This window comes from Emydura macquarii, unplaced genomic scaffold (assembly GCF_026122565.2).
Source record: "Emydura macquarii macquarii isolate MOO-44397 ecotype Brisbane River unplaced genomic scaffold, CSIRO-AGI_Emac_v2 contig_431, whole genome shotgun sequence".
Lineage (NCBI taxonomy): Eukaryota > Metazoa > Chordata > Testudines > Chelidae > Emydura > Emydura macquarii.
In genome coordinates, this window is record NW_027130568.1 from 4,511,849 (window position 1) to 4,531,332 (window position 19,484).

Genomic DNA, 19,484 nt, shown 5'->3' on the forward strand with positions numbered 1-19,484 from the left:
TTTTGCTTCTATTTTACATATAGAAGCTTAGGGGAACCAATGAGAAAAACATTATCTCTATACCAAGCATCACAACTCCTAGTAAATTAAAAAGAGCTTTTTCCTTATTGTTACATATGCTTATGAACCAAAAGCAAAAAAACAAATCATAGATCAACTTCGCAAATACTAGAGAGTTTGGAAAACAACTAACTTTTCTTCTTTATAGATATTAAGATTTGAAAATAAAGGGTAATAAAAAAAAAACTTTAATCAATAATCAAACAGAAAAATCTGTTCTCAAATCAGTAGCATGATCTCTGTGGTCCCAGCTGAACAACTCACATCTCATCTCACCCCCAAACATAGCACCTAAGTGCTCCTGTTACACTTCTCCCACAGCAGAAGTCCTGCATATATATGCACTATGTGTAGGTATTACTTTTAAGACAAACGCAAGAGGTATAAAATGATAGAATGAACCAATGTTATCTTTAGTTTCCAAAATTGAACGTTCATGCAGCATATGGAGGAATGATGGGTAAAGCCCAAAGATAAATACCTTTCAAGCCCAAAGGTAAATTCTTTGTGACCATATTGACCATCTTATATCACAGAATGATTACTACCAAAATAGTTAGCACTTTGATGTTTAACACTGTCAATGTCCTCAACAAATATTAACTAACCCTTGCAACATTCTTCTTAAGCTAGCAATCCATTTTTATTCAAGGGAGAAAAAATCAGAAAAAGTATTAAAATCAAATTTTCAAACTTGGGAGCTCAAGGTCAAGCCCATAGATCCATATTTAGAACACTAAATACAAGGCCTGATTTTGAGAATTGCTGAGCACCTGCGGTTCCCACTGACTTGAAAATGGTGGATGCATGACTGGCCAATAGGAAGAATTAGAACTCAGGAATGCTTGGTGCCTGGATCAGGGCTCAGACCACTAGGCCATGCTGTCTTTTACAAATTTAAGCATATTTCAGGGAGATGGTGAAAAAATGCACCAGTGGTAAGAGTATAATTTAAATCATGAACTGCAGAAAGTACTGTTTTCATGTGATCATATTTAAATTTCTCAAAAAAGAAAGACATTGAAAAATTCCTGCAAAAAACAAGTAATTCTTTGGCCAGTCTTACCCGGATCTGAGTAGAGTACAGGGCTTTTGATACAGCCATCATGATCCTCCTCCTCTTCCTTCTGGTGACACACATGCATCAGGAATGTTACAGTGGAACACACATTTAAATAGGTTAGCAGAGTAATTCTAACACCACAGACCCGTTAAAATATTAGTACAAAAATAATACCCAAAAAAGGCCATCTAAAAATCTTGGGATTTTGCTTCCCAGGTAGAACTAGAAATCAGAGAGATAATGGGGGGGCTGGTTTAACCTTCTTACTCAAACCGAAAGAAAGAACAACTCCAAACAGTCTCTCCTCTGGACAGTTTGGTATTTATGTATCTGATTCATAGACTATAATCTCATTGGGGCAGAGACTGACTTTGTCTCATATAAGGTGGAGCACAAAGTTGGAGCATAACAAATGATAAATGCATTAAAAAAACAACTCACTACTTTTCAGGTGAATGTAAAGACATATTTGTCAATTAGCTAAAACCACCTTTTTTCTAAAAATGCTTTTTTTGGAGGGGGTGGGTATTATTTTGTTGTTGCTGTTGTTTTTGCCACTTCAACAAAAACCAAAAACATAAAATCTAGGTGTAACCTCTTTTAGTCGTTCAATAGGTGATACAGTAAATTTGGTGTGGCCATTCACATGCGGAATGACAAATTCAGAACCTAATCCCTTAACATGTAATCACAGAGTGTGCCAGTTGTGGTTTATGCCATATAAACATTTCAAAGAAGCATGAAGATTAGAACTTGCTGAAATTTTTCAAAATTTGAAATTAAAAATTGAAAAAAAGAATCTTGAAACAGTCACATTTTTTTTCAGCCAGTTATAGCATCATTATTTTCCAAGTTTTGACATTTCAGATTTTAAATCAAAGGGGTGAATTTTAAGGAATTGATACATTTCCACACCCCATTTTTTAAAACCAGTTCTAAAGAGGACTTAAGAACTAATGGATATAAACTGGCCATGAGGAAGTTTAGATTTGAAATTAGACAAAAGTTTCTAACCATCAGAGGAGTGAAATTCTGGAACAGCCTTCCAAGGGGAACAGTGGGAGCAAAAAACCTAGCTGACTTCAAGACTGAGCTTGATAAATTTATGGAGGGGATGGTATGATGGGACAGCCTAATTTGGAAATGAACCGATCTTTGACTATTATCAGTAAATATGCCCAATGGTCTGTGATGGGATGTTAGATGAGGGTGGGTTCCGAGTTACTACAGAGAATTCTTTCTGGGTGTTTGGCTGATGAGTTTTGCCCACATGCTCAGGGTTTAGCTGTTTGCCATATTTAGGGTTGAGAAGGAATTTCCCCCAAGACAGATTGGTGGAGACCCTGGGGGTGGGTTTCATCTTCCTCTGCAGTGTGGGGCATAGGTCACTTGCTGGTGAATTTTCTGTACCTTGAGAACTTCAATAACTCAGTCATAGGTTAGGGGTCTATTACAGGAGTGGGTGGATGAGATTCCGTGGCCTGCATTGTGCAGAAGGTCAGACTAGATGATCATAATGGTCCCTTCTGACCTTAAAGTCTATGAGTCGATGAGAGGATGTTAGAAAATTAACAGTTATATCAACTGGAGACTATCTAATATGAGGTCCTTGAGACTTTTAGAGCTACTTAGTGTAGTTAAGGAAATGGATTCGTTACTCTACTTACTTTCTACGATGAACAACTGTGATGCTGATGATCAGTATGGTTACCAGTAGTAATAATGAAGCAGCAGCCCCTCCAGCAATGAGCAAAATATTCCAGTGATGATCCAAAGTTGCTAGAAGATAATGATAATAAAGATAATCAATAGTTTGAAGAAGCAGGAATTCTTGGTGCCCCACTAAGGTTCAAATGAACAGTTAATGGATAAAAACATATTCAGTAAAAACTAAAGGGGAAAATGAGACAGGTCCTCCATCCCTCCCCTCAAGCCTCAAGAACAACTCTTCACTGTTACCTTTGCTTCCCTAAACTGGGGCTCTCAGCAGAGTTTACGTTGATATAACAAAAGATGAGAGAGCACAATACAGAGATAGGGACTAAATCATGCATCACACGCCTCATTTTTTACCTCATTGAGGAAATCAGAGTCTGATAACACGGACAAGATCTCTTGAGGTAGAAACAATAAAAATATTGCATGCCAGTCATGTGAAAGTTATTGCAGAACCAGAGATGGCCTATGATTTTATTCTACAGAGATTATCCTAAGCAAGCAGTCCAACAATCTCTGAATGCTCAGCCCCTGGGCCTCATGACTCAAAATAACCAATAGGTTTGTCATCTCTTCAGAGTCCCAAAATGTTGTGATAGTGACCATTACATTGTCAGTGTTTGCCAACAGATACTACTACGCAATCATACCAGTTATTTCCTATGCTAACTATAGGGGAAACTGTTTTAACAAGCATTTCCACAACGTGTCCTCTTAACCTATGACAAATTCCATATCCTGAGGCTTTTGTTTGAAGAAACTTTGGAGAACCTATTCATCTGTTATACTAGTTAAACAAAGACACTTTCTGAGACCCATAACCAAGGTGGGAAGCATTTAAACAAGTCAAATTACATTAGACTTTGCTTGCCTTGAAATGTTTGGATTTTGTTTCTCAAAAAAAATTACTGGACCATCCCCAAAAGTAGCCAAGGAGCACTCAGAATGGCCAACTAGAGGGGACAAAGATGTCTTTAAGACACATTTGTACTCCTCCAATGCTGGGACTGCTCTGAACACAATCTATTTATATAGTTGCCTTCATCTGAGCAGCACAAATATTAATCAATATATTTTCACAACACTTCTGATGGACAAGAAGCGATTATCCCCATTTTAAAGATGGGAAAACGGAAGTGACTTGCCCAAGGCCACCCAAAAATTCTGTGGCAGAGCCAGGAACAGAACCTAAATATCTTGAATCTCAGTCCAGTACTTCAGGCCTACAACCATCCCTCTTCGGTACTGTTTACAACACACAATAGTTATATTGAGAAGATTTTCTCTCTCCTTGATACTGATTTTGATTAGCAGGAGGAGGAAAAAAAATGTTAAACCACAAAACTTCTAAGCAGCTTTTGTGCAGCCCACCACAGCGCATGACTTCCTGCTTCTATGAGCAGGAGCTAGATACACACCCAAATAACACTAGCTATTAATAGCAGCATATACATTAGCCAGCTAGTCTCACCTCCTACACATCAGACGCCAGGATCCACAATGTTCCAGTCAGTGTGCTAAGAGGCATACCACCCAGCCCACCTGAGTGGTGAGAGCTATTTGCATAGGAAGAAAATGCTCCCTTATACTTTCTGTGATAAAATGAGGCCAGGGGGCCTCAAAAGGGCATACCAGGGCCAGAGTGTGAGCCCTAGAAAGCCAAAAACCCTTTCTCCTGCAAGCAGGGGAGAGATGATTGCAGGGCAATTAGAGACACCTGGACCAATGAAGGGCTACTCCAGGTGTACTTAAACCCTGTCTTCCCTAAATGGAGGGGGAAGAAGCACAGGAGGAGGAAGCTGTCAGAAGGCTGGAGGGGAAACCCCCCTGGCCAGGAGACAGTGCCTCTCTGCCGCTACAGCAGGAGAAAACCCCTGACCCCAGCCAGCAGAAGGAAGCTGGAGCAAGGTACCACCAAGGGGAGACAGGGTTACTGGGGACTTGCTGGCCCGCTACAAGGGGTTGAAGTGTGAGACCTGCTAGGGAGGAGCTAGCTGTTTGCCACATTTCTTCTACTTCTTTTACCTTGGTGCACATAAAGAGTAGGCTCTAGCACAAAGTAAATGAACAAGGTTACTGTCATCAAATTCTGATGTGATACAGAAATGAAAGTAATGAACACTAAAGAGGACATGGGGTGAGAAAGGTAAATGCCTTGTTTGTCAAAAATGGGAACTTTTCATATACTGACTGTTCTATTCTACTATATAACATCTGTTCTCAAACAGTGATCCAGGAAACCATGGTTGATCACATAGTGTTGTCTCTCCTCCTTGTTTCCATCTGTTACAATGCATTAAAAGACAGCTGAAGAGCTTTCCTAATATTTTTTTCCATGTACGCAATTGCTGTAATTGCCACAGAGGCATTAAGTAATTGAAAATGGCAGGAGAGTGGATAATGAGAGAAACTCTCTGTTAAGGTCTGGCCCATGTTACTGACGAGCTTGAGAACCCTTGCCATACATCATTTTGTCATTAGAATTTATTATTTGCATTACTGACCCTAGATGACTAAACCAGGGTAGGTCCTACTTGTCCTAGGCACCCTACAGACACAAAGTAAGAGACAAACAGACAAGAAACAGACAAGCAGGCAGATGATGGGGAAGGTAGCAATAATATGAGTGTGTTTAACCAGGGACTAGCTAAATGCCCTGACACAAGCCAATCAGTAGCAGTAATAACAATTTGCCACCTGCTTAACCATTACCAGAGGGCTGTGTTCTGTGGGCATCATAGCAGAGATGAATCCTTAGGAGAGATTTGGAGGAGGACAAAATAAGTTGACAGTGGTTAATGGCTACCATGGATAGAGGGTGTAACTTGTTCATTAACTTCTCTTTAATGCTAATGTGCACTCAGGAAACTGCAGAGCAAATACTAGCCACACAAAGACCCCATGCTTTAATTTCAATATTATTCTACAGGAAAGAAAGAAAACTCAAATGTTTATATTGCTGAAGAGACACGGGACATTACAGCATTCTGACTGACTATAAGAGCTGGAGATTTTCATATTGTAAGCACATATAAAAGCCCCTGGCTTGTGTTTTGAGCCTGAGTTTGGTTGTCACATTCTTATAATGACAAAAGAGAAGAAGAAATGGTGTATTCCTTCCAAGGTATTATACAGCATTAATCAGTCTTTACATCATAAGGATTGTCTAAATATACACAGGCAATTACAGAAACAAACAAATAAAAGATTGCCCTTTAAGAGAGAAGATCAAACATGTTTACATATTAGGTGCTTAGCTAAAATAGAGCATTTTAATATTATTTGCACCAGAACATCAAATACAAATCCCCTCACCGTTCAGGAAAGGGTAGATCTGGATCAATCTCTACACTTCTGAACTGAATCCCATCTCTGTAAGGGGAATTCAAATCAGAAAACTCCCCTCAAAAACTTGGAGTTTTGGCTCCAGTGTTATCCGGTTGGTCTCATCTCTGATTTATGAGAGTTTGAACATGGTAATTACCAGCTTATTGGCTAAATTTGGATAAGACAAACCTATAGATTTTGCATTAGAAGCAAAAATAATGCCTAGAAGCCCTTTTGCCTTTTCTCAGATGAAGTGAATTATGCCCCCTTGCTGCTTTTGTTTTTGTAAATATACCAAACCCTACTGTAACTAATGACCTTTCAAGATGTCACAAACAATGTCTACAAGTCAGACTTGTCACTTGTCTCTAACTCCTGTCTTCTCATGAAAGTCACTTAGCTGATGGGAGACTATTACATCTGTTGTAAAGGCCAGGCCCGTTTCCCTTAAGTGTTGGACAAAAAAACAGTTTTGTTGCATTGACATTTTCTTCATGGGATTCAGGAAATTTTATGGGTGAAGTCTTTCAACCCTCAGCACGCTGACTGTTGTTTTGAGAAGGAAACACTGATAGGCTAGACAGTTGCAATGGATTGTGACTAAATGAGAGAATTGCACTATAAGGAGCTTGTTGTAACCTGTTATATGCCTTGCTGGAGGTACATACAATATGCTAACACACAGCTGGAACAGCTTAGTGTGCAAATGAGAGAGAGAGAGGGGAAAAAAAGCACTATATGCATACTCATGATTAGGGAAAGGGGTTTTGTTAGCTCCTAAAAGTCCTACAGACACACCCATTCATCTAGGATTCTAAGGTGAGGGAGAGGAACTAATTCCACTCAGTTCATATCTCTTCACTCTTCTCTTTCTACAATAGCCTTGCCTCCCACTCCCTCCCTCCCTCCCTCACACAGCCTGCTGCAGAAGGTGAACTCCTACTACTAGCACCTCCCCACCCAATACCAGAAGAGTAACAAGAAGGCCCCCGCTGATTGAAGGACTTGCCTCCTGTTTCCCACCCATCTAACATTCCCCAGCAGCCACTCTTGGCTGCAGGTTGATTTTTATCCTGTACCTGAGCTATTGTTGCTATAGTGATTGCACCTCCCTTCCTCCCCACCCCATTGCTTCCAGAGTGAGGCAGAGGGCAGGATCTAGCAGCAACACAGGGTGAGCAGGCAGGGGAAGGGAGGTGTTTCCTATAGGGTATGGACAACATGGGAAGGACAGGCTGTGCTCACGGGCCCTGATCCAACCCATTGCCTCCCTGATTTTCTCCTCTTACTGGCCCAGCAACCTGAGCCCGCCGGAGTCTTGACAGCATTTAAGTATTTTTAGATCATGCAGAGTAATTTGATAAATGCCAAAGTGTAATTAAAGGTTAGAGATTCAAAGGAGATTCCAGAACTAATTTCAGTAAATTCACGTGTCATGTTGTATAAATTGCATTGTTTGTCTTTTTTTTACTAACAGAATTTTCTTTTTACAAAGGGAATAAGACACAGACAGGCTAGTCAGTGACTGGACATTTATTTGTGCTCAGATGGAAAGTACCTTTTAGCTGGATGCAGAGTTGTTACATAGAATTTAGATGTTTAGGCCACAGTCAGTGACAGGCGAATGACATTAACTGCAGGTCTTATTAAAAGCAAGTTCATATTAATGGAGGTATTAAAAGGATAACTATTGCCAGTATCTAATTTCACGACATGATCATCTTTAGCAAGACATTGTGGCAATATGATTTATAGGAGACCGAGAGATTTAATTCATTAGTTTAAAATTATTTAGTGCTGCAATGACATCGACTGCAAATACCTTAAGTTGTAATTAGACATAATGAGTTCAAAGATTTGTGAAATTAAAACACTCTAACAATTATAGAAAACAAAAAACTGGCAGCAACTTTTCCAATTTAAAGATGCCTTGTGAGCCATCTAGAGTTAAAATAAGATATTTAACATGAGCATCCTACATTTCCTGTACCCTACAATAGATTCATATCCTAACAAATGTCCTACAGTCCTTTTGAATGGTAGAGGCAGAGATTCCATGGCACATTGCTGCTGTCAACTGCACCCAATTTGAACTTTTAGATTTCACGCTTTGAAAAATAATACCAAAAAAAAAAATACAAGCGGTTTTACGTCTTCGTGAGATCAACCATCACTGAAACTTGTATGTGTTGCTGTGGTTAAACCGAGTTTCCAGGAGAAGATATGATACAATACACATGCTACAATTTCATGGTGCAATATTATTCAGTTTAATAAATACTCCAAAAATGGGAGCCAGGCAAATGGAAACAGTTTGGGGGAGTGGCTCTCTCTTTCAAGAGAGTAGCCACCTTCTTAAGGGTTAGTCTCCATTGCAGTGCAGCTGGGAGTGGACTTCCCAGTGCAGGTGGACGTATACACAAGAGCGAACGTACTAAAAAGAACAGCGTAGCCAGGGGTAGTGCAGGCCGCCCATACTATCTGCAGCTACATTGCTCCCTTTAGCACACTAGTTCAAGTAGACCTAGAGCGTTTCTGTTTACTCATTGGGAGCACGCTCCCAGCTGCAATGGAGAAATACCCAAAGTGAGACCTAAACTAGTTCACTGATACAAATACTTTGCCCTGTGTTTTAAAGGTATTCTTATCCGGACAGTATTGTTCAAGTGATGATTTGATAATTAACTCTATGCATAAATACTTAAGCCCCAAATCAACATTATCCAATCTTCCAAAGTGTCTACAAATAACCTGATAACCAAAGGAGAAGGACAGAAGGATTTGTGGCATGAAAACCTCTTACAATGTGCTTTTTGTGACTAAAGTGATTAGCTAAAATGACAACTGTTTAATTCAGCAGATCTAGGTGTATATCCACAGTCCTAGCTGTTTCTCTAATTTTACTCCTTTTGTACACTGCAGCATTAACACAGCTATAGGAAAATAAGCTGGATTTATTTTGTTCTAGCTCAGGCATCAGAAAAGATTTAACAACTAATTGTCAGTTACAAAATCTTTACTATTGGGGATGTGCAAGCCATAAAGCACCTAGCTTGGCTCACAAATTGAAGGATAAGCTTGCTGTATTGCCAGTTACAAAAAACATCTTCATTGTAAACTAGGCTATGTCTAACACTTTGAGCTGGGAGAGGTGGGATTCCCAGCTCAGGTAGACATACTCATGTTAGTGCTCATTGAACTAGCACACTAAAAATAGTAGCATACTGCAGCTGTTAGCATGGGCTAGTCACCCCAAATGTGCCCACAGAGTCCAGGAGGGCTTGTACTTGGAGCAGCTGGAATTTAGAAGGCACAAGAGGAGTTATACTTTCAAAACACACTCTAAACAACCTAAAATGAGTCTTCGCTCTTTCAAAGAATATTTAAAGTAGAAATCAAAACTGCAGCATGATTATTTAGAATGGACCATCAAAGGCGCTCTGAGGTATCATGAGGAATGGAAAATGCAATAAAAAGTGAGTTGGTCCACATATACCCAGGAGAATGTCACATTTTTCACAATGGCTAAATTTCCTGCTAGGAAGAAAGAGGCTGTTACAACCCATCAGTACAAAATGTTTCCATATTCCCACATGTACTGTCTTTAATCTCATGTACATCATAGTTAACACTTGGCACTGTGTTCTCTCCTGGCTGTAAATTCAGTGGATAGTGGATTTTCTGAGCATGAAAAGACTATGAAAATTGAGTAGTCCTTAAAACAAAGGAATTCCTATTTTGAATTTTTGCTGTGCACGTGTCATCTGTATTATATAGTTCTGAGACAAGACAGCGAGATCCCAATGCGTAGGCCTTTTGTGATGCAAAGCACTTTGTGGACTGGATGGCCCTGGGCATTGATAATGGAATATGGAGCATTTCCCATCAGATTGCCAGTGAAAAGCCAGGCCTGGCTGATATCACACAACAATTCTTCAATGGTCTAGAAGACATTATTTTTATAGTCTATCTTGTTTACTAGGTGTGATCATGTCCATATTCCCATAACAACAGCACAATTAGTATTGAAGCTAGGGTGACCAAACTATCTTTTCATCCTGACAGGGCTAGGTCACATTAGGGCAATGTAGGGGTATCAGCTCTGTGTGCTTAGACCACTCCTAGGATAATGAGTAGTCTTCAGCAAGCATACACTGGAAGTTTAAAATAGTGATGGTATGAACACTCTATTCATATGCAAAACATATATATGTAAACCAAGTCTCTAATAAGCATATTGTGGCAGTCATTTTTGATATGCTGCAGTTCCAGACAAACTACACTCTGGGAGCATCCCAGATATTTACAACCCCGAGTGCATCATGCTTCTGGAACCCACTGTAGTGCACTCTAGGGCATAAACCTAGGGGAATTCCCAGGGTGCAGTTTCAATGAAGCTGGAGCCTCTCCTTTCCAACCTTAGGCAGCTCTTCCTCACTACTCTCCCCTGTTCCAAACTATCCTCTCACCCTCCCACACAGTCTCTGGATCTCCTGAGACAGCTGTAAAGTAACACTGAGAGACCAGCCAGGCTCAAAGTCAGCCCAGCGTTGTGGAAGCCACAATAACCACCACTTTCCACTCTTTGTGACATATTGCTAGCTTGAAAGTGATGTAAGAAACTTATTTAGCAATATTTATATGTAGGTATATAGGTAAATATATATAAGTAAAAACATTAACATATCACAAAGTTCCCATCTATGAAACTGTCTACCACTTCACTTCTCCACTTACCACTAGTGACAGTCAAACTCATCACATGGGTTTTCTTTCCACCAGTAGCTTCACTGTAACGACAGCGGTAAATTCCAGAGTCAGAAGCTGTAACATTTTGAATGACAAGAATGTTGCTCTCCGCAGTAGCGCATTCTATCATTGCATGCCTCTGGTAATCTGATCCATAGGATTTCCCTTCTGACAAGTTACACAGGACTATAGTATCCATCCGATCTGCTTTAATCCTTTCCCATAACACTTGCTGCACCGAGCCTCCAACATTGTAAGGACATTTAAAGGTCACATTTTCCCCTGGTTCAGTAATAACATGAATGGTTGGTGTTCCAAGTACCTCAAAAGCATCTGTTAAAAGGAAAGCAAAAAACTGTTTATAATTGATACAATTACATTTAAGAGGAACAATCTATTCAAAGAAGTATCACTGTTTACATACTAATACCATGTGTTAACACTAATTAAATTTTCTTAGAGCAGAAGGATGTTTGAAGACCTCTGGTCATTTTAAAATATTGAAAGGTAACACATTACATATATACACACATTCACACACTATATTATATATAGCACCTCCATAATGCAGGATACGAAGATATTTTCACGTTTATTTTTAATGTGTTACCCACTTTCCCATATTTTTCAATAAATCTTCAATCACAACAAAGTTATAGGAACACTCAAGTTAAGATTGAGATGCAACTTTCTTCCTAAAAGTCTATTTTCAGTCACATACATTTTTCTTTTCCAGATTAATAAAAACTTGCCTGTTGTGACCTCTCCGCACATGTTCTAAAAAACCCTCAACTCTCTAAATTTCTAAATCTATATTCATCAGTTAGATTACAGACAGTATACCAGTTAATAAACTGAAATTCTTCCAACCACAACACCTATGCCCCTCAAAAAATCCCAGACCACGTCATACCACCCACTGAGAACAACCTAAATATTTGACTGTCCTGTGAAAGGTCAGTAACTCCCCAAATGAACTAATTTAGATACTGTCACAGCTCAAGAAACTGGCTTCTCAACTGCACAAATTTCTTCAACAAAAAGGATTTTTAAAAATAACTTCTTTTAAATTTCTTAGCCCAGATGTAATTTTTGGAGTGAAATAATTAGCTGTTTATAAATAAACCTGGCAAGAAAAACGTTCCTCTTCTTTAGAACAATTTTCAATGTTCTTGGCATTCAGCATGTCCAAGAACAGTTTGGTTTTTAACATTGATTTTTGTATTATGTAATTCCTAAATGAGAATAGGTATCCATGTCTTGTTTGGAGACATTTCATGCTGAAAGAGGTTGGAAATTAGGAAACTGTAAAAGGAGCTGTTCAAGGTGTTAAGTGCACTCAATTCCCACTGATAGTAAGGACTGAAGAATTGGATCCCATATTATCTGTGTTCACTGCAGAAACTGTCCCAAGGTCCATTTCTCAAGCATCTGCATGTGCTTGGTATCATTAACATACATTTGGGGAGAGTGAAGTAAACAAAATAATACAAAATCATATTCAGTAGATTAAAAATTGGCTAATGATAAATCTCAAAATGTAATTGTAAATGGACAATCAAGGGATGCATTTCTAGAGGTGTCCTGGAAGGATCATTTCTCGGCCCTCAGCTATTTAACATGTGTCTCAAAGACCTAAAAGAAAATACAATCATCACTGATAAAGTTTAAATGTGGCACACAGACTGGGGTAGTGGTAAGTAATGAAGAGAACAGGTAACTGATACAGAGCAATCTGAATTGCTTGGTAAACTGACCACAAGCAAACAATATGCATTTTAATATGAAAATGCAAAGGCATATATCTAGGAACAAAGAATGCAGGCCCAACTTATAGGCTAGGGACTCTATCCTGGGAAGCAGTGACTCTGAAAAGGGGGTCATGGTCAAAATCAGCTCAACTTGAGCCCCTACTTCAAAGATATAGCCAAAGGATTCATGTGATCCTTGGTTGTATAAACATAGGAATATCAAGCAGGAGTAAAGCAATTATATTGCCTATATATTTGACACTGTTGCAACCACTACTGGAATTATTGCGTCCAGTCCTGGTGTACATACGTCAACAAGGATGCTGAAAACTGGAGACAGTTCAGAGAAAAGCCACAAGAATGACTAAAGATTGGAAAATATGCCATATAATCAAAAACTCAAGCAGCTTAATTTATATATCTTATCAAAAAGGAGATCATGGAATGATGTGTTCAGAGTCCATATAAGTACATTAATGGGGAATATAAATATGATGAGAGAGAGCTCTTTAATCTAGTGGGCAAGGGTATAACAAAACCCAATGGCTGGAAGCTGAAGCTAGACAAATTCAGACTATAAGGTGCAAAATTTTAACAATGAGGGTAATTAGCCTTTGGAACAACTTGCTGAGATAATCAAGAGTGGATGTGTTTTCTAAAAGACATATGGTTCAAACAGGAATAAATTCAGGGAAGTCTTCATGATCAGCATGATACTTAAAGTCAGACTAGATGATCCTTTCTGGTCTTTACATCTATGACTTTATGAAAAGTGCTATTTCTTCATATTATACTAGTTGCCCAATAATATGCAACAGTCACCAGCAGTATACAACCTTGTAATAAGAGACCCTATTATTATACAGACACAGGAAGAATAGAGTAAAGATGGTTGTGGACCTTAAATTGATTATTTACAGACTTTTGTGTACTTAAATACTTAATATTGCATTAACTTGGTTATTTTTGATAAAATAAATATTTGGATATTACTTTCATTTTCTTCCTATCCTAACATGTTTTTAAAAAATAAAACAAATAAGGAAAGTATTGAAATTTCCTTGCCAATATATATAGCAGCTTGAGCATTTCATCATAAATGTTGTCAAATTCCCCTTCTTTCAACCTATCTTCTAATGAGAACATGTGCTTTGCTCCTCATTAATAAATATTGAGTTATTTTTAAAAAAAATCAGTTTTAAAAAGTGGAACTATCTGACTTTTTATCACCTAGGCAATCTTGCCACTCCTTTCTCCAGTTGCAATTGTCATTTCTTGTCTACCTAGAGACGGACAACCTCAGGGCTGAAAACCTTCACATTTCCGAATGGCAATTTCCCTATACTATGTGTATGATCATGTAAAGTTCTCCAACACTATACCTTACACTTTACATTTTCATTTAAAAAAGTGAAAATATCATCTACCATCTTCCATAGTAGATGCACAACTATTACAGCTAGAGTGAAGAACTGATCTAATTAAGGAATCTACCAAGATATTGTCATATTTGCAATCTTGCCCTTTCATATGTTTTCTAAAGTGATTGCCTATTTCCATCATTTATAGTAGGACATTTTCTTTCCAGCTGGGCACAAGCATCTGGGACATTGTTCCCACTCTGATCCTTCTAATAAAAAGTTTGCAATGTTGTCCTCATAATTAGAAAAAGATGTCCCATTCTGAGTGCCACAGAGCTTTTCAGGAAAGACTCCAGCACAGTGATTTCCAAATTGGAAGTGAAAATAAAAAGCCTGGATATGAAGGTAGCCTCCCTCACTGCACAATAGTGAATTGTGCAAACCACAGTATTCAAGAGCTCCAGAAAATAACAGTAGGATTCATACACAAAGAGGAATAAATGCAGACATCTTGATTTCAGCTGCCATTACAAAAAATATTTAACATAATTGGAAATGATGCGTCCCCCTCCCCCTTCCCTGACCACCCTGGGGGCCTTTGAACTGATTGCTGCCCCACCTGGGGGCCTTTGAACTGTTTGCAGCCACGTCTGGGGAGCTAGATTGTTTGCTGCCCCGCCCAGGGCCTTTTTGAACTAGTTACAGCTCAGAGACTGTTCCCCCGCCCCGAGCTGAGACTGACCCTGCCGAGGCAGGGTAGTGAGGAGGTGTGGTCTCCCTCCAAGACTGACGGGGAGGGACGGCCAACCTTCTTACAGATATACATGGATGAAAAGTGTAGTATGTAGGAATAGAATGCTATACCTCCAATGATGTTAACCCTGTTTTCTATGTTTTAGAAGCCGTAAGAATCCAACCAGAGCAGCCGTGTGTATAGGTAGCGAGGCACCAAATATTGCTTATATTCAGTAAATATGGTTCCTTGATTTCCACTATGCCCATATAGTCCTGTCTTATCAGGTTTGCTGTGTAAAGAGCAAAGCACATGACAAAAGGCAAGCCAGGTGTCTGCACCTGTAGTGAGCCTGACCCCCGAGGACATTCTGGCAGCTGCCACCATGCCAATGAATAGCTACTCTTTTTTTCACTCTGTCTTGGCCAGGAGGCTGTGCCACAGTCATTCCTGTTTTCATCATCTCCAGGCAGAACTATTCTAACTTACTCTGACCTGAGTTTAGAGTCAATCGCTACAAAAGGGCTGAACTCACATTGTTAGCAAACAAGTCTGACATAAGCATCATGCACCTTTGCTTTCTGAATGCCAGAGGATCCCAGGACTCTTCTGAAAAGAATTTAAAAAGTCATGGTCCTAATCTACCAAAAACTTGTTGCACTGGAACCTGTTTAAGCAGTACCTCAGAGAACACCTTGCTCTTCACAGGGATGATGCAACACCGGGAATAGAACATTCTCGGTATTAGGCTGCCAGGAGTGATCAGGCTAAACTGAAGCCAGCTGTCACTCAGATCAGATGATAGAACCCATTCCTCCCACAAAAATAAATACCCTTAAAATAAATAATAAAGCACACAAATACATGTTTTTTTTACCTGAAGGATTAGAGAGAGAAAAAATATTTTTTGTTCTGGGGTTTTGTGCTCTTTTAGATACCATACTTATAATAATATTATATTATATAATTATATAAATATAATATAAAAAGTTTAGGTGTAGAAGGGTAGATTAGATGTAGAGGATTCAACAACTGTAACATGTCCAGGATGGCAACTGTATGAGAAAAGCAATGAGACATTGGACAGGTCTTTGTGTGTATGTGTAGCACAAGAAGCAAGATGTTGGTGTTGCTGTTTCTCAAGAAAGGATGAATTAGAGGACAGTCTGCAGTTGTGTAGGCAGTGCAAATGTAAGAGTTGTTTCGTGTGAACACTAGTATGTTGTGTTCCAGGTGACAGAGTGGGAGTAGGTGCCTCATACTTCAAATGGAAGATATAAAGTGTAGGCAGGATTATCTCATCATTTTGAGTGGTGGGTGGGCAAAGGTATAGTGACACACAAATGATTGTTTGTGGTATCTTAACTGTCTATTTTCCATAATTTCAGATGCTTGATTTTATTGATTTTTTTTTTAGTTTATCTTTGTCTTAGAATTTCCTGACTTTAAATTAAAAAAAAAACCCAACAGAATAAATGATCTAAGGTTTTCTTTCCTTTGGGTACTGGTAGGTGTTTACAACCTAAACTTTAGCTAAATGATGCATTTTGGATGAGGATTTTGTTAAGCTTTTTTATGTATTTAACAATATTTTACAAAAATCAGTCTGACATCTTGAGTTACATTTTACAAGTGCAGATCTCCCAGATTTCATAACCCTTACCAGCACAACTATTGACTTCAGAAAGTCCAGCAATGAGTCATAGCCCTGACTGCAGTCAAAGTGCATTCTCCCAATGAAATTCAGCAGCATCTGCAGAATCTAAATTTCTAGCCATTATGTTCATAAAGAAAACCTTCCAAACATGAACAGAATGCAAAGCTGTACAGTGCAGAAAGTCCAAAACAATATCTCGCCATGTTCAGCTCATTTTTGGCATCTTAATCCAATTGCAAAGGGAGCTTTCTCTGTGGTTTTTAAAGGTTGTAGGAAGTGGTTGTGGTTCACACAAGATAGGAATACTACTAAAAAAGCCATTAAAGAACTTCTCTAAATTGCTTGTTATACACTCAGATCACAGCAAGACACTCTATCACAAAAATGACACAGAGCTGGCAAACATTTTCTTTTGAAAACTCTAGTGTTCACAATACCCTGTATAATCAAATCAAATAAAGCCAATGTACTATCAGGATCTCTGCAGTAATAGGCTAGGTGTTCACTATTTTGTCCATTTAGAGATGCTCTACTCACATATCTAAACAACATACTTGATGTTTACACTAAAACTACCTCTAGTTATATTTATTTGGTGCATATGTATTTCAGCAAATACAACTAAAGTGAATAGGGACAATCAATAAATTAGCCACTTGTTGTCATATTTACCCGGTGACAAACCTCTAGGATCCTGCCTTGAATCTTGCATAATCATTTATACCAGTGCAAAGTGGATGTAAAATGATACCAAATCAGAACGGTAGCAATTTACCCCACTTGTACTCTCTTTGGTCTGGTGTTAAAGTACTATCCAAGATGCAAGACAGCGGACAATCGGACTCGAGGCCTCTACAGAGTACCAGATAGGGCTGACTGGAAAAACAAGGATTCACACACAAAAAAATAAGCCTTTGATATTTGTTTTCACTCCAAATCAGGTAGAGCAGGGACGTGAACCCGAGTCGTCCACATCCATAGGCACACAGACCTGGACGGGGCTTCCTGGGTCATTGAGTTCAGTCTCCTGCTATCATAAACAACCCCGTTATGTCATCCCAGTCATAAAATTTATTACGCTCCATCTTAAAACTATCTAGGCTGTTTACCCTCACTAACCTTATTGGGACGCAGTTCCAGAACCTCTCTCCTCTCATGGTTAGTGACCTTCTAATTTCCAGCCTGAAGGTACTCATGGCCAGTTTATATGCATTTGTCATTGTGAAAATATTGTCTTTGAGATTGTCCTTTACCTCCATCCCCAATATATGTACAGAGAGCAATAATATCCCCTTCTCAGCCTTTGTTTTTTGCCAAACTATAAACAAGCGAAGCTCTTTTAGTCTCCCCTTGTAAAACCGGCACTCTATTGCACTGATCATTCCAGTAGCCCTTCTCTGTTCCCATTTGAATTCATCTTTCTTGAACATGGGTGATCAGAACCATACACAGTGTTCCAGATGAGGCTTACCAGTGCTTTGTACAAAGGTATTACCAGAAATACCTTGCCTCACACTTGCCTTTTTCACAACTATATCACATTGGTGACTCAAGGTTATTTTCTACAACCAGCTCTTCCATAATGTCCTCACCACTTACTAAAATTAAGTCTAAAACAACATTGCCATCACATTCCAGGTAAGTGCCCTAATGCTAACTGGCTATTTTAGGACAGGTCTCTCTCTCTCTATCTCTCTCATTCCCTCCTCAGCCCATTCCCATACCTTCCAATCCTGGACCTGAAAAACCTTCCTGATGATATATTAAAATTTTGGGGAGGATTGATATTTTTCCATGAAAAGTTTCAGTTCCAATGAATCAGCATTTTCCAACAGAAAAATATTTTATAAAAACATTCACAGCTCCACCAACAATGGTAGAGATAATGGCAAGGAAAGGAATCCATATCCATTACTGTTAGGTTAGCCCTGAGCTAGTGTTTCACTAACAGTTTTTCACAATATTCAAATATAACTTAAGCTATGTGTGATTCTAATTATGTCTACAGCTTCAGGGGAACACTCTTCTTTCAATCCTACTAATCTGGAAATTACATGATGCCCTATGGTGACTGAGAATTGCCTGAATGGAGTAGTTTTGATATTTTTTCCCCCATAAAGAATGATTCAAGACACTTAGGGCTTATCTATACATAGAAGTTGTGCCAGTTTAATATAAGTTTCAAATCTGATTTAGATAAACTAGTTAAAAGACCTGTGTGGACATCCTTGTATTGGTTTAAAATTAGCTATATAGTTTAGCTAGACTGCAAGTTAAATTGATATAAGCAAGGATTACACTGATCAAAGAGTACACATACACAAAGTTATACTAGTTTAAATAAAATTAGTATAAAAAAACCCACGCCTTTAGTTTAATCTATGCAGTTTTGTGTGTAGAGGATGCCTAACAAAATGATTGAAAATACACCTGACTATGCAAGAGAAACAAAAATGTCAAATATTTTCTTTGGGTAAAACATTAGATATCATTCAATTCACTGTATTTCATAAAGATGTAACGTATTGCAAAAACCCAGATCTGCCATTGCCAACAAATAGAAGTAGGGTTCATAAAGTCTGCAGATAATGTATTAAATAGCTTCAAAATTGCCCACTGAATAAAGAAACCAGCCCTTTTGGGAAAGTAAAGTGTATTAAAAGCCAGTAAAGTACAAATTTTAATAATCTTAACTTATAAAACCACTGTCACTCAAAAAAAAACAAAACAAAAAAAAAACAAACACCAGTCTCAAATGTCTGCTAAATTTCTAAAATGACCCTTCTCAGATATTTTGACCAGATTTATGTATAAAAGAATACTGCCTTAATAACAGATGTTTTTCTATAGGTACTCCATTACTTACTAATGGAATTTACCCTGCAGGACACAAAGCAAGGCAAGTGGAATTATAATAATACTTAGCACCCATATAGCACTTTTCATCCATAGATCTCAAAACACTTTAGAAAAGAAGGCAAGTGTGAATACCTCCATATTAAAAGTCAGGAAAAACTGAAACACAGAGTTGTGAAACTGAAAGAGAGGGGAAGTGACTTGCCCAAGA

At 38.6% G+C, this 19,484-nt stretch overlaps 1 protein-coding gene across 2 annotated transcripts in view; it reads right to left on the minus strand.

The window, feature by feature from the left end:
- Nucleotides 1-19,484, minus strand: part of CD226 (CD226 molecule) — a 55,021-nt gene that overhangs the window by 4,025 nt on the left and 31,512 nt on the right. For both annotated transcript variants that reach the window (XM_067537490.1, XM_067537489.1), the window contains 3 exons: nt 10,904-11,248; nt 2,791-2,902; nt 1,127-1,187 (listed from right to left, as the gene is read on the minus strand). In XM_067537490.1, the coding sequence (XP_067393591.1) occupies nt 1,127-1,187; nt 2,791-2,902; nt 10,904-11,248 (518 nt within the window). The remainder of the gene's footprint in view (nt 1-1,126; nt 1,188-2,790; nt 2,903-10,903; nt 11,249-19,484) is intronic.